General features: G+C 32.6%; 1 protein-coding gene across 2 annotated transcripts in view; it reads left to right on the forward strand.

Annotated features, from left to right (window-relative positions):
• Positions 1–16,289, forward strand: part of LOC110994106 (inactive dipeptidyl peptidase 10) — a 229,690-nt gene that overhangs the window by 206,514 nt on the left and 6,887 nt on the right. For both annotated transcript variants that reach the window (XM_045632689.1, XM_045632688.1), the window contains exons 4-7: positions 10,558–10,652; positions 14,881–15,008; positions 15,203–15,366; positions 15,892–16,109. In XM_045632689.1, coding sequence (XP_045488645.1) covers positions 10,558–10,652; positions 14,881–15,008; positions 15,203–15,366; positions 15,892–16,109 — 605 coding nt within the window. The remainder of the gene's footprint in view (positions 1–10,557; positions 10,653–14,880; positions 15,009–15,202; positions 15,367–15,891; positions 16,110–16,289) is intronic.

Consider the following 16,289-nt stretch of genomic DNA (forward strand, 5'->3'; position numbering starts at 1 on the left):
ATATGAGAATTTGCATTGAATTAATTTTTTTAATAAAATAATGAAATTTTGTCCCGAACGGCTTCAGTCCACAATTCATTTTTCATTAAGCCATTTTTCATTTTAACTTCAAACGGACTCAACAGAGTATTATGAGAGCCTAGTTGTTTGCTCGTGAAAACTAGATGATACTCGCTTTTGTAGCGGATTTAACTAGGAAGATGAAATCCTAAGAAAATATACAATATGACAATCTAAGAATGGAATTTACAAATTTATGAAATGTAGTACAAGCAAATGAAAAGGATATTTTTACAGTAAATTAATACTTATTAATATAAAAATGAAACTAAGAACCAACATATAAACAAAACCTTAAAAATTCTAAACCTTTTTATTTTCTTTTTTGGTTTTTCTTAACCAATAATTAATAACGCAATTCTTGTGAATTCAGCCATCTCATCTCATCTCACTTGCAATAATATTCAGTATGCGCAAGACACGCGTAAATGGCGCTTCTTTGGGTAAATTATATATCTCTTATATTCTATTGTGATAGTAAGGTTCCTCCTTTGCTTGATCTTTTTGTATCCCACCATACATACCCAAGACAAACAAAGTTAGGCACATAACTGGGTAAAATAGATACACTCCATGCATCAAATTTATATCCTCACCACTTTTAATGCTACTAATCATAAATATAGATTCCAAAACTATTATTTAACCAATCTTTACAATTCAAATGCGAATGCAATTTACGGATTTTTATAGTTTAATCAATTTCAATAACGCTGTTATTTAAAGAAAGGTTTAACATCTATTTCTATCAGATAAGTCGTCGCCTTCCAACAAAGTGAAAATCTTTTAACACAAATTATAGCAATAATTTATGTGAGATATTCAACCCTGTTCGTATTCATCATTTTTGGGTTCGCTGAGTCTCAATGGATTTGGGAAATTTACTTTTTCCAGAACCTTTATGTATGTTAGTCGAATTTTATGAAAAACCGTATTATTGCAAAATTAAAAGCCTTCATTATATTTATTTCATAGAAGTTTTTGACGTGATGACGTCTTATAAATGGATGACCGCTGGCTGCACGCTCGAAGAAGCATGACTCTTGTCATGTTACGCCTGAGCCGAGCGTGCAAGCGAGAGCGCGGCATTACCGATAGAGAGGCCTAAGCGTTTAGCTTGTCAGGCATTTATCTCTGTCCCACTCCATTATTTGAATTAACAAGTTTCTTTTCAATTATCTCCTCCTTCGTATTATATAAAATAAAGTATTATTGACCGTAATCCGACTTTGGAGACAACCATTTTTTTATAAAAAGAAGACATAATTAGACAGTATAGTTTGTATTCCATTAAAGATAGATAGTTAATCCAATAAAGAAACCGTACATGTGCAATGTTTGACACTGAATATTTCGATAACTGTGTTTTATACAAATATTGTATTGTAGAAATCCCACGGGTATAGCCTATAAGTATTTGTCTATATCTATAAAGTATAGACACACACACCACACCCGTAGACAAGCAATTTGTAGAAGTATTTCGATTAACCAATGTAACTTCAGGTATCAAAAGTACCCCAAAGAATGCAACATTTTTCTAAAAACGAACGGGTATTTTGTCAAAAGTGCATTGCTTTTACAGCGTTTGGCAGGCGGCCGTTACGAAACAGCAGGAGAAGCCATTTATAACAGAGCTGTTTCTTAGATGACGTAAAAGTAAAAATATAATTTTTAAATACATGAAGGTAGCTTAAAATGCGAAATCATGTTCAACTTGTATATATAGATATACAAAAAACCGTTTTATGCATATAAAATAACATTGGGCGAGGAATAAATTTAAAAGTGTAGTAATATTCAAAATAGACATACGGACAGACAGATGGACTGACAGAATGAATAATGCGGCCGGCGGGTAGTTTCCGAAATTGGTTCGAATATATTTCTAAGCCACAAACACGAAATCGACATCAAAAAACTCAGTTTGCTGTAAAGTGATTGACGTTTTGAGCGAAAAAAGGCTGTTCTTAAGCCTTTTGTTCGAGAAATTATTCAATGTAACAGTGAATTTCAGGGATGAATTTAGTAACTTTTTTTTCAAATAGCAAGTAAATATTTTCTGCTGATAATCTAGCTGACAACGATTGCTGAAACTGGAAACGTCAAGTTACGTAACAAATGTCGATTCGCGTCTATATCCGTTTAAAGTTTTTAATTTTATTTCGATACCGCCCATGGAAACTCACATTGCCAGAAGGTTCGCAAGTGTTCCATGTGGTATAGTTTTATTTCAGTATAATTAAAATTTTCTTATGTAGCCAAGTTCACATTTCAAGGTGATGCTCGCATAAATGTCATGCTTGTGGCGGCGTCCATGCGCTGGGTTGTCTCTCTCCCTAAGATATGAGGGTCGATGGCTGGCCATGCGTCATACTCGTGAACGGGTGCTACTTATAGTGACTTACTTGAATTCATGTCAGTTATTTCTACTATGTATTTGCGTGTTGTTCCCACGAGAATGTAAATGCGTCCTCCCATTTCACCATGCCTCCAGCTGATCTTTGACAATCTGAGACAAATCTTTGTTCTTAATTTATATAATTTTAATAATAAATTTTAATGTTAATAAACTTAATTTATATAAAATTTCTTGAAAGACGATTGTGTGAAGTGTAATATTTCCCTTTCCTGATAGGATTATAATAATATACTGAACAGAAGGATGGAAAAAACATGAATTTCAAAACGAAAAAAGCTATTTTCTTTTCTATAGATGAAGCAAAAGTTTAGGACTTTTTGTTTAGGAATTCACCAATTTTCCGAGCCAATAGCCCGTCAGACCTCAATTGTTGAATCTTTGCAAAGTTCGCGATTGTTTTTCAACAAAAGCCTACCCGTGTTCACGTTGTTATATTATTTAATCCAAGTTCAGGACTGTATATAGGAGAGGGTATGTAATTTACGTTTGAAAGACCGATTTTCGTTTAAAAACCGTTTTATCCTTGAAAGTTAATAAATACATTTTTATTTCTATGGTCTTATTCATTCCTACAAAGTCTTTCCGGCAAATAATACGACGGTTTAAAATTAAACCATATATTTACTAAACCAATTTGAATAAAAGTAAGTGCAAATTAAACTGAAAATTCTCTTTAAGTCTAGCAAAGCGGTCTTCCCGTGGAATATAATACGAAAATATAAATATATATCTAAATTGGCGCCTGATACGAATAAGTATCGCAATACAGTGAGGAAATGCTGCCAGCGTTAGGTGTACTGCCACAGAAACCAAAAATTTTAAATTTGTTTAAATATTATTTTAAATTAAGGTTAAAGAAATTGTAAAATCTGTATATTTTATTATAATGTTTAAGTTTTAATGAAGATATGAAAATCCTTGTCGTAACTGTCGAACCACTGTATTGTTTTGACCGAGGCTGCATTTATATACTCATACTTATCCAACAAGGTAAAATTTACTTCTGAAGACTTATCGAATATTTGAATAAGTTTAACTTAACTGTTTAAATAATGCTGGCGTTGAACGACGACGTAACTTTGAACTTAAATGTTGGAAACAACACATTCCGCATAAGTAGGCTTTGAAGACGCATTTTCTTTAATGTAGGAAATCGGAAGCCTGTATACCGACCACTAACCGGCTGTGATGTTGTACACAATAGTTCGTCACGTGGTTCTTCCCACAGTTTGCGGTTCAGTACTCGTGTTACCATTTATACAGCTGTAGGTTCCCTACACCACTAAAACTATTTACAGATAGGAACAACTAAAAGTACAAGTACAAGTTTGGCTATATTTTTATATTAACCATAACTATTTAATTTGTTGTTTATACATAGAACGGAACGGATTACGGAAACACACGATAAGCAGTTTGCAGCACTAACCCCTCAAACTGAGCCAGATTTCATTTCGAGTGATAATTCGGCAAATTATTTCTTAGCAGTAGGGGCTAGAAGATTTGTTTGAGAGCACATTCAGCGAAACACTAACAGTGACTTCTGAGTGTCAAAATGCACTGTGTTTTTCGCATATGGGATTCACAGTTTTTTTAAGATATATACAATTTAATTATTTAATTTGCTTATTGTTAACTTAAACCATATTTAAGTTATTGGAAATATATATTTGCCTGGGTATCGGTCAGCAAAATGGCGGCGGTCTGCCTCACTGAATCTGGTAACAGTTGGCACGTATCGGAATTTCGCTATTGTCGATTCCGTTACTGTATTGGTTCCTAAATATTGCTTATTATTCGAATAAAAATTCAACGAAAATTCTATACCTTTACGACTCTAGTGTCTGAACGTGTTTGGTATATAAAATAATATAACTTTGCTTTTGTTAAAACGATACAGGCTTTAATGTCAGTGATAAAATAAAAACAAAAGGAATATTTTTCACCAATATTAAGATAGGTAACATTATGAAAATATTAAGAGCAGAAGATAAACTGAAGATATTTATTGTAATATATGTAAGTAAATCCAAGAAAAAGTTGTATATCACATCAACATATAACAATGTTGTCGTGTGAGACCAGTTTACGTACGAAGTCTCAAAACTGTATGGCAATAAACCAACTATTATCGAGAGAAAGATACTCAAAAACCTGAAACTTTATCCATACCATAGTACTTCCTAATGTTTATTGCAATACGATACTGTTTTAGCAATTGTAAATAAACACTTATTTTATCTTGCTTATATTTTAGATGGAAGAGTTTGTAACATATGCCGTAACAAATTGACATGTGATTAAGTTATTATTGAATTAAAAAAATAACACCGACTGAGAGAAAGACTGGAATTCAAATTCCAGTCTTCTTTCTCTCAGTTAGAATAAGCATTAATATCATAGGCGTGAATACTATAATAATAATGCTTATTCCATATTCTTCTTTAGAATATTTCTAGAAAAAAAAAACAATCTATAACCGGAATTACATCATCGCAGGCTTCAGTACCGCAGTCGTATCTGGCCTCACGCCAGCATCCGCTTTTAGGCCATTGATTCATTGACAGTAATCCCACTAATGTACACTTTGACTGTCAGGAAATTACATCTTTTTATCTGCTTTCGATGTTTGAATAAAACCTAAATGTGACTGTTACGATTTTGCGTATGTAAACGTCAACATTATAGTTACAATACTTTTAAATTTTACAAAAGTTTCCAAATTGCCCTTTATTGCAATAGAACCGTATGAGACGTGTCTATGCCCGGATGGGGGTCTTACCCGGGTCAAACGACTCGCGTAAAATTAATAGCGGGGTAGCCGGCCCGGTTATATACCGCGTAATTGCTTTAAGTAATCGGTCTCTTGAGTTTATACTATCGGAATATATATTATATTTAATATACCAATGTTAAATCCTAACTAACATGTTTGCAATACATATTTTTATATGTATTTATAAATGTTGATGAGGGCGATCCATAATATTTTAACTGGGCCAATCCTCGCATTGGATTTACTTGATTCTTTGCTTTGCTCGAGTTATGCTAGTTGCATTATTATTTTGATTAGCTTTTAGTTAATTATATTTATTATTAGTAACGTGATTAACTTTGGTGGATGTTGTCGGTTATTGTATGGATCTGTTCAAAAATATTGTTAGTGTGCGATGATTTTTTTTTTGTTTTCTGTTTCTAATTATTAGCTACAATATATATATGTAACTTAACTAATGTTAGCTTACATAACTCTCAATTTTATAATTTAATAGTGAATATTTGTTCGTATTGTAAACTATCATCATTGTCAGATTAACCTCTCTTATTATTCCATTTCTAAATAAAACTAATTCTCTCCATATCCTAAGAGTTGTTTACTCAGGGCTTATTATTTTAACATAAAGTTTAAAATAAAGAACAATTATGGAAAGTCAGAAATATAGCATTGACTAAAAACTAAAGCAACTAATTCATTACGTAGTTCCTAGTAGTGTACAATAAAACTGATTTCAATATCCAACAAACCATATTTCTAAGAACCTTGGCTATTTGATTGCGAATGCAAAGTAGAATATTATATAGAGTCTATCGGACTCAACCAAAGGAAATATTGATCAATACAACTTGAAGATTTCAAGTCTACTACGAGTACAAGCCGTAATTGCCTCATTTATTTAAAATGCTACATTCTGTTGTTCACGTTTCGCAGATTTTGCCAACCTGTATTTTTTTATATAAGTGAGCTTGGGTTGTCATCAATTGGGAGAATATAAATAAAAAAAGGTGCAATAAAAGACTAGCTGGAACGTCTTCTTCTGCCGACAAGGCTGCACATGGATGAATATAGTACATATTTATGTTTTGCTGCGGCTCGCTAAATAGCGGTACAGAGAAAGTGTTTCTTTTTCTTAATATTATCTACGCTTTAAGTTTTCAGGCATCTTTCAAGATTAAGCAAGAAAGGGAGAAATTATAAAATTATGTGTGTTTTATAATATAGAACGGGGGCAAGCGGAGTGCCCATGGACATTCACAATGCCAGTGTCTTGCGAGTGTGTTGCTGGCCTTCTAAGTATAAGTACGCTCTTTTATTGAAGGACCCTAAGATGAATTAATTTGGAAATACTTCGTGTGTATATTTACGACTATTCCAAACAATAAAAAAATTAAATATATTAATTTGAATAAGGCATAAATACTGAAATACTTAAACGTAATGAAATTACGGAGCAGCATGCAGTTATATGGCCGTAGCGTAATCCAAACGTATTATTTCGATTTCATTTCAAGATGATTTTAATCTTGGCTTTTAATCTGTGTAATCTCGTAAGCTGGGGTGGTAATGGGGCCGTCTTACAGTGGGCCCGCATTATTTTTAATGTTATCACTAAACGGACGATTGCTTAGATTGCCTGATAATTTGATGCATTGTGTGGTCTTATGATATAACTCAAACTCAATCTCAAAATATCTTTATTCATATAGACAAGTACACTTATGAAAGTCAAAAGAAAATTAAATTTAGTGTATATTTACATTTACAACCAGTTAGCAAGTTAAGGGCGTAGAGCGGGCAAGAAGAACTGGCAAGAAACTTTCCGCTACTCTTTTTAATCGATAAGGTTTGAGTCATACAAATTGTTTGAACTGGAAGAAATATTGATTTCCTCCAGTTCAAATGGGATTGCCTTGGGATTGCCCAAGGATTAGGATTATTTAAGTATTCGTCACATTTACAAATTATATCCGTAAGTTCAAATATTCAATATTCAATATTACTAATCGTAATGAAATAATTAGTAACAATTTTCTATACTACGAGTTTTATTTCAAAAGCTATTCGTTAGTCGCAACATAACTATGTTTATCTAGATTCTACTAAAGTATATGGAAGATTAAGATAAAACGGCCTGCTATTTGACCCCGTTTGATGAAATGAGATTGTGTAGATGTTTTCAAATAAAGTAAGTTGTTTTTTACATAAAAGTGATATTATTCTATCGTTTTTATGATTTAACCAACTTTTATGCGTAATATAGATAACCTAGTAATGACATATGATAACACTGCCTTACAACTTATTTAATTCATAATTTTAAAAAAAGTATTACTATATAAGATAGATATAACACAACAAAAAAAATTTAACTGTTGTATTAACAGTAAATAATATCAGTTGGGTAAGAGGTTCAGGGCTGGATTCTTGGGTATAAGTCTGCTCCAGTTTATGCCATTAAGCTTTCCTTTTAAGACAAGTTTGCACGCCATTATGTGTGGCAGAAGACGTGAACTATCGATTATACCACCAAAACATTTTTGTACGATATTCTTGTAAATAAATTATTATTGTTATTTCTCGATACTTCCATTGTTTGCTTCACCGCTTTTAATGATATAACGTTAACCATTTTGTACGTCTCTCTTTTGTGTGAATATCGTGCTTACCGAAGACAAACTAAAATCTACTTTGAGACCGCAGAGTAGTAGAATATTTTTGTATTTATTTAATTAAAAATTAATAGTGTAGTGATAGTGAATGAAATCCGTTGGCAGATGTTTGAAAGGATGTTCAAATACATGTTAAATGAACCTCTTTGCCTGAAGCTGGGTGTCAACTGGCTTAAATCAATTGAAACTTGAATTTTTAACTTACATAAAATTAGGGGTTGCGACGCTAGACTAACAAAAAACTAACTTGACTTGTTGAAGGGTTCTTAGATTTAAATGACATTTATGTTACTAACTGCTATACAGAATATAAGTTTAGTCGACCTATTGGACATTAACGGAAACTGATAATGTTATTTTACAGTTTATGAGTGTATGAAAAACTAAATTGCTTATTACTAAACTGACGTTTTACAATTTAATTTCTATAAGTGTAAGATAATTGCTAACATTTGGTTAGCGCTTCTAATTAATTATTAAGTAAAATATATACGTAACTAATTGCATAACTATTATTTTATATTAAGATTTTTTTTATAATCTGAAAAATTCTTTGTCCGCTATTTCAAAGTTTCGCTTTTAAGAGGCAACTTATAAATCTGATGCAAACCCATTTATCATGAAAGCCAACTTTTTAGAAACCACTTTAAACCGTAGTATTAGTAGTGTAGCGGTGGGTAATAAATCAATGTTGCCAGTGCACCATTGTAAACGTCGTTGAACCGTTAAATCAAAGCCGTCCTTGATGAATGGTAACATTAACAGACGGGTTCAATCGACAATCATTACAACGAGCCTTTGTCATGAGTTATGTATCACTCATCAGCGCTATTAACACATGCAACAGCTGTTATCGCAATTTCAGTGTATGATTTTAACTATATGTTTACACTTATTATATAAAGAACAAATATATAATAGTTTCAACATTACCACCTTATATTATTCTACGAAATACGTGATCGAGAATATCTAAAAATATCATATCTTACTATAGTTTTTTTTAATTTCATAAGAACGATAAGCGTTTGACATTCCTCTCTATGCGTATAAGCCGCACACATAGAGAGCACATTCACATTAAATTGTTGAAATATCAAAAATATAAGATAGGCCAGATAAAATATTCGAATCTCGTCGATTTATCGTTAGTAATACAAAAAAATATATCTTTTATTTCTCAATATCAATCTTTTACATCTTCACGTTAAAATAATATATTTTTCACAATCTTGAAATACAAATCAATGCAACATTACAAATTCCTATAAAAGTTTTCTATTTCCTAAATATATATGATGAATTATACCACCGCTATACCTTCCATTGCTTTATCCATCAAATGAAAATTCGGTAAAATTTAAAAATAGATCTCACTGTTCGTCTTCAATGTCTGTATATCTTGTGATCTTCAAGCGAACACTTACCTGATTAAACTGGGAAGCTACGCGATAGATGCTATTATAAAAATAAGATTTGTAACTGCTACAGCGTAGCAGCTGCGCTACGATACGACGACATAAAGCTGCTACAACATCAGTGTTAATGTCAAATGATTTGTTACCGCGTTAATATGTGTCGATAAAAGGTTTTTGTGTATTATAAACATTAAATAAGCATTATTCATGTTTCGACATTTGAATGTTTTAACCTTGTAGTGTGGCTACATGCAATCTTTCTCCATTAGGCGATAGAAAAATTCGTTAAATCTCAATTAGCATGCTGCCACTCCCGCTTCGTCGGTTATATACGACTTTTGGGGTAGTTTTAGGCTGCATACAAAAAGGAATTTTTAGGTTTTATGCATAGAAGTGACATAAATATATCTAAAAAGTATCCTTTTGTGAACTATAGCAAACGTTTCATTTGATTATTTGTTATTTAGAAGAAAATTTGCGTTTGTGTTACACGATTCTTCTGACCTTTCTGATTGTATCGATCTTATCTTAGTTTAATGTTTTATGTAATTCCGAGATTTAGAAAGCTCCTACTTGACTGTACATATAATAAGTAAAAAAAACACGGACAGAACCTTCTCTTCCTGTTCTTTTCATAATTTCTGCGAACCGGTCTGAATACTTTTGCTTTTGTAACAGATGCACATCGAACTTTGATGAAAGTTTCTTTTGTGTTTGTAAATCTTACGACTGAAAATAACCGACTTAGAACTAACTATTACATTAACACTGCTATAGTAAAATAATGATATCATCATATAATAAATAAAAGTATTATAGTTCGTGTATAACCAGCCTAATTCAAAGCGAGTGATTGATTGAACGTGAACACACGACGTTGATATACCAACAGTTTGCGAGCCTTCACAACCGACTTGACTGGGAAACGTTATTAAACTTTCGAAACTTCTAATTGAAAACTTTTGTTTGTTTAAAGTCATTAAATATCTGATAGGTTAGTAGTTAGTATCACTGGGATGTAATTCTGACAGTAGATTTTTAAGATGACTGACGTTTGATGTCAGAAGTTTTGTTTGAATTAAAAACATTTAATATATAGCAGTGTTGGCCTAGCCGCTTCCGCATGTAACTTTCATCCCTGACATTGTAGGTTCGAACCCCGTCACCAATGGACTTTCTTTATTTTTATTTTTATATTTTTTGTTTCAGACACAGAGTTAGTATTCAGATCACGATGGGGTGGCCTCACACTGTTCAACGTGAAAAACTTTACCACGAGACTTCTCATGAACAATTCTACATTCGTAAGTCAATGGGATTGTTTTCGTATTTAGACATATAAGCTGGCAAAAATAACTTTAATTGCACTGTACACATCTTGACATAAGCTACATAATATATTCGTAATAACTACGGAATATTAAAAACTTGGCGATTGAAAAGAGTGGCGGAAAGTTTCTTGCCAGTTCTTCTAACCCGCTCAACGCCCTTGACTTGCAAACTGATTTAAATGTAAATTTACAATTAATTCTATTTGTTTTTTTTGACGTTCATAAGTGTACATGTTTACCTATATGAATAAAGATATTTTTGAGTTTGAGTTTGAATATAAGTGGTAAATATCTTAGCGCTAGTTACATATAATAATAATGACCTTTTATTTCTTTTAGATACTTTTACTATTAAACAAATTTATATATCTGTATAATTCTTTTTAGGTGTACCTGTGCCCTTTTTGGCAAAGTCCTCTAAGTTCCGCCATTCCTGTCTGAGCTGTGCCACTTTCTCTGGCACCGGCTGTTTCTTTTATTTGATCTAATCACTCTCTAGTCGTCTTCCTCTTTTTCGTTTATTGTACCTTAGGCACCAGTTCAGTACTTTCTTGCTCCACTTTCTGTATTCATCGATCTTTGACTTTTGATTGTTACTTTATTTTAAATATATAGACATTACTTATTTTATTGTATACTAAATAATCAACTAACCAAATGTAAAAATAAATAAACCTGATTTCATTTAAAAAGGTTGTATCTCTAATCTGACAAAAGATGCGATAAGTGTAAATAAGCAATATCTTAAAAGGCAACCTGCCGCCATTTTTCTCGATCTCAATGTAATAAAGAGGCGGATATTAAACGATGATAGAGATCTCCAATATATCTTGCCAACCATTTGTAGTCCTTTTGAATTCATCACGTGCACGTCTTTTATTAACTAAACCTGCCTAACACTTATTTTGTTAATCAAATTTGAATTGTTTGTTTTCAATGTATATCAACATCAACTTACGAATACAATTAAAAATTTCTTACAAACTAAACTTGAAATTAGTTAGATTTTTGTTTTATATTTGCTTTCAAACATTACACGTGTTAATGACGACAGTCATTTATCAAATATTTTATAGAACAGATAAACATGTGTGAAAATAACGTGGGTATTTAAGAAGGGGCAGCGCTAACCAGGTACGTGCAACTTCCTCACAAGAGAATAGCCCGCTATATCGCAGAACACAACTCAAGAGGGAACTCTTTGTATCGAAGAAGTGAAAAAAATGTTACCAAATGATTAACACAGCAAAGATTTTAAAGTTTGTGGGATTTATTGAGTTACATAAATTAGGGTGTTGAGTATTTAAAAAATGTATTACCATATAATACGCACATACTCCCTGGTACATTGGAAATTACAACATTCATCGGGACCTTAATGTACAGGACGTCGCCATGAACACAGACTCCACCATCACGTAAATGTCGAGGCTATTCAACTCCTTGAAACCACGGGCCCAGTGAGAAGACTGAAAAAAACAAAACCATTTGAACTAGGGAATTACTGTTAGTGTACGTTAATATTTAGTGCTAAATAGTAAGGGAAAATATAGAACAGAAGAACAGAGAACTTCCCTTTAATACTGTAAGTAGTGTTATTGGATACTTCCTTATGAAAAAATCTAGATTCTAATTCTAGATCTAGAGAATTATAATAGGCTAGATCGTAATATTCCATGATGTCTTCGTGAAGACACATGTATAAAGAAATAAAAAAACAATATAATACCAATATTACAGTATTTTATTCTGTTACAGGCTTTCGTCTCTAAATATAAAGTAAATTTTAAAAGTACGTACTAGACGTAGTAGTTGTCACAAACACCTTGCGCTGACCACTTATGTTAATGTCATTACAGTTTAATATTATTATGATTCAGCTAATGTCTAGTTAGACGACGTAACAGTGCATTAAGCCAAATGGGGCGTCACGTGCGGGAAATCGTGATGTCCCTAATGACTGAACGCTTAGGGTGAATTTAGTGGTGCATTTAAAGCTCCAAGTTACCGTATTAATAATTGATTATGAATACCTTTAGAGAGTGTTCAGACCAGTTGTTCGGATTAACACATGCAACAATGAGTTTCATCATCGGAAGTCAGCAAATATCCATATAACCATCCGTATCACCTAGACGTCCGTCGATCCACAACTGAGCATTTTTTAAGGCAGTTCTGCCGCGCACCACCACTATGTGGAATCAGCTGCACACTTATTTCCGAATCTATTTAGGGTTCCAATTCTTAAAATGTGTGTACATGGTTCGTTAATTTACAACAGGTACACTCCAGTTCCTTCTGTTGCATTATAAGAAAGTCAATGCTCCCTGGTACATTTGCAATTACCGCCATCGGAAGCTTAATTAAGAGGACGTCCGCGTCGTCACAATAATAAAAAAGACTGCTGGCGCCCACGGACAGAGGCTATTCAACTTCTTGTCAAAACGGGCCTACTATGAATAAAATCTCCGTGCGTACAAAATCACATGTCAGAAGTGAAACTTCTTTGTTAATTAATTAACAAAATTTAAAAAAAAATTAGGCTGAATATTATTAGAAAATTACTGAATCATTTTCTTGACATTGTTGCAATAGGACCTCCGTTCACTCTTCACATTCTTAATATTTTAGATATTTTATTAAGAAATTTAAACAAGACATTTTTTGTAAAAAACATAAAGATCGCAGAATTGCGAACGATTTTAAAAAAATTTAAGACAATCAGTCAGAGTTCTGAAACATTCAAAAATTTGATAATTATTTTAAATTTCCAACAAACTAAAGCGCTTTGAATGGCAGTTGGATTAAAATTTACTCAAGAAAAATCGTTTTGGAAAGTTTTATTTCCACAGCTTTGGCGCCCGTTGAAATAAATTGTTCATTCTCCACGAAAAAGTAGAAAAATTAAAACAATCTGTTCGACGCGGAAGTTTTTGCTACAGCGCGTCCAATAGGGCTGTCTATTGCCAGCTTTCATATATATGGTTAGGTTAGTTAGACTAATTTGGATATAACTGTAGCTATACAAAAGATGTAGTCAATACCACAATCATACGAATTCTAGTAAATATAACTAAAAAAACTCTGGTACCCTTTATTAGATGTCAAGATTTCTTATTATTTTGCTTTTGTGTACGTAATCATTTAGATCTTGGAAGAATACTGATAAGCAAATAAATAAAATGTACACAAAAACCTTAATACAGTATTTTTAATAAAAAAAATCTTCATATTTTATATATATTATATACTTTTATAATTATCAATTGCACAGTGTGTATAATAGTTATTATACTACTGTGCAATAAATATCCTTATATTAATAAGGATACTTTATTTCCGACACAGCGAAAGCCCTGTCTACAGCTGACAGAATATTGGCTATTTATCTGGATGTAGACGGCTCTAGCTTTATTGTTTGTTGGATGCTTTCAAATGAAACCTTGTTAAATCGGATCCGGTTAACGATAAAATAAACTTTGGATTAAAAATATATTGGAGTTAAGAGAGAAAAATACGCGGCTAATCGATTTATAACGTGCTTCTTTCTATATTTAAGATAAATTATGGGTACATACATATAATTCCTAATCGAGAATATTTTAATCAATTTTAAGATTTAAGAAAAGTCCAACTTAATTCGTATTCATAAAAATTCATGAGCAAGAACATATAATTTGTGGAAATAATGTAAATTTTTCTATCTCGTTACTGTATCACAGTGAGTACAGAATCTGTATGCAAAGTGTGCACTCAATAAAACTGATTTCCACATTTTGCTCCTCGATTTATTTCGGTCACATACACGACGCTTGTAGGGTTGCCATCTCAAAATTTTTTTTGCTAAAATCTATTTAATTTAACTAACCATTTAGCATTTTTTACAATTTATTTGTGTTTGTGTGTGCTTATTCGGGAAGTACTAAACTGCCCAAGGTACACCAAACGAAAAAGAGGTAGACAATTAGAAAGTTAGAAAGACTAAATTAAAAAAAACAGGAGGTGTGACAGTGTAGAGAGTGGCAGTGCAGAGGAATGGCGGGGCTTGGAGGAAGCCTTTACCAAAAGGGTACTCAGATCTCTAAATGAAGATTGAAATAGAAACGTGTTTAAATGTTAAGGCTATGATTGTACATATTATTATTAAACGTTGTAACTATTGTCATTTAATATGAATTATTTTCTTTGTTGTTGTATGTAGAGAGAATTGAATGCCGTAGACTTCAAAGTGTCGGCGGACCTAAAGTTTGTGCTCCTCATATCTGATGTACGACCAGGATGGAGGCACGCAAGGCTCGCCAGATATCACGTCTACGATGTTATAACAAGGTTATATATTATCTATGATATAGGTATGTCTCAACGATAGGAACTATCCGTCTATTTATAAAATTTAAATATAATGTGTCATGCAGGATAAATACTTGAAGAAATGGTAAATAATAAATAATTAAAGAAACAGCCAAATCAACATTCTTGTAGGTATCATTGTGTGATTTAGTGATTGTATTTGTATTTCTTAGGAACCGAATTCCCGTTTCACCAATAGAGGATGATCGGTCCGCACCACTGCTTCAACACGCGGAGTGGGCCCCTGTTGGGTCAGGCTTGGTCTTCGTTCATGATAATGACATTTATTACAAGCCCAAAGTACTGAAGGCACTAGTTTGCCGAATCACTAGCAATGGTACGTAACTAGTACAGATTTAATACCTATTGTGTTTTATTTTTAAATAAAATCACAGAATATCGTGTTTCAGTTTCATTTTTTTAATGTATAGACTTAGCAGCTTGTCTGATATTATTATGTAAACAGTGTAAAACCTCTCATTGAAGGCTGAACCAAAAGTAATATTGGTTTCGCATCGTTTATTTTACGCCAATACCGTAATATACCTTCAACAAAAACATGTTAAGAATACATTTAGGCGATTACAAACATTCCGCCCTCGTCCCAATCCTTACGATAAGAGGCTTTATTCAAATAAGAAAACCTTTTCATTTTAGCATGACCTTGTACGTGCACTGTACGATATCCCGAGAAAGCGAAAGTTATTGCTTCAGCGAAGCCATTCTTTTTAAATATATTGGATTTTCATATGTTCAAATCAAAGGGCGTTAGCAGATTTTCGTTTTCATGGTTTGGAAAAAAATTCGTTTTAACTCTGTAAAATAGGTATGAGAAGACATTTGATCTTTTTCCACTTTTCAGGTGTCCCAGGTGTACTCTTCAATGGCGTACCTGACTATCTGTATGAAACTGAAGTGCTCCGCCTCGACCGAGCCCTGTGGTTCAGTCCAGATGGTCAAACCCTGATGTACGTCAGTTATAATGACACTCTAGTGCCACAGTACATGTACCCATGGTACGGCCTGGATCAGCCTGAGCCACCACCATACCCTACTATAAGGACACTTAGGTACCCGCAGGTGAGCGTTAAACAACGTAAAACCATTGAAATATTTTTTATTTAATTATAAGTAATCTAACAGCTACTTAATACATATTATTATACAAAATACAATTACAATACACAAAGCCAAAACAGATTACACAGATTAAATAAAATAAAAAATATTTTTGGAATATTTACAATAGAAATAGGGCAT

Source organism: Pieris rapae, chromosome 20 (assembly GCF_905147795.1).
Source record: "Pieris rapae chromosome 20, ilPieRapa1.1, whole genome shotgun sequence".
Lineage (NCBI taxonomy): Eukaryota > Metazoa > Arthropoda > Insecta > Lepidoptera > Pieridae > Pieris > Pieris rapae.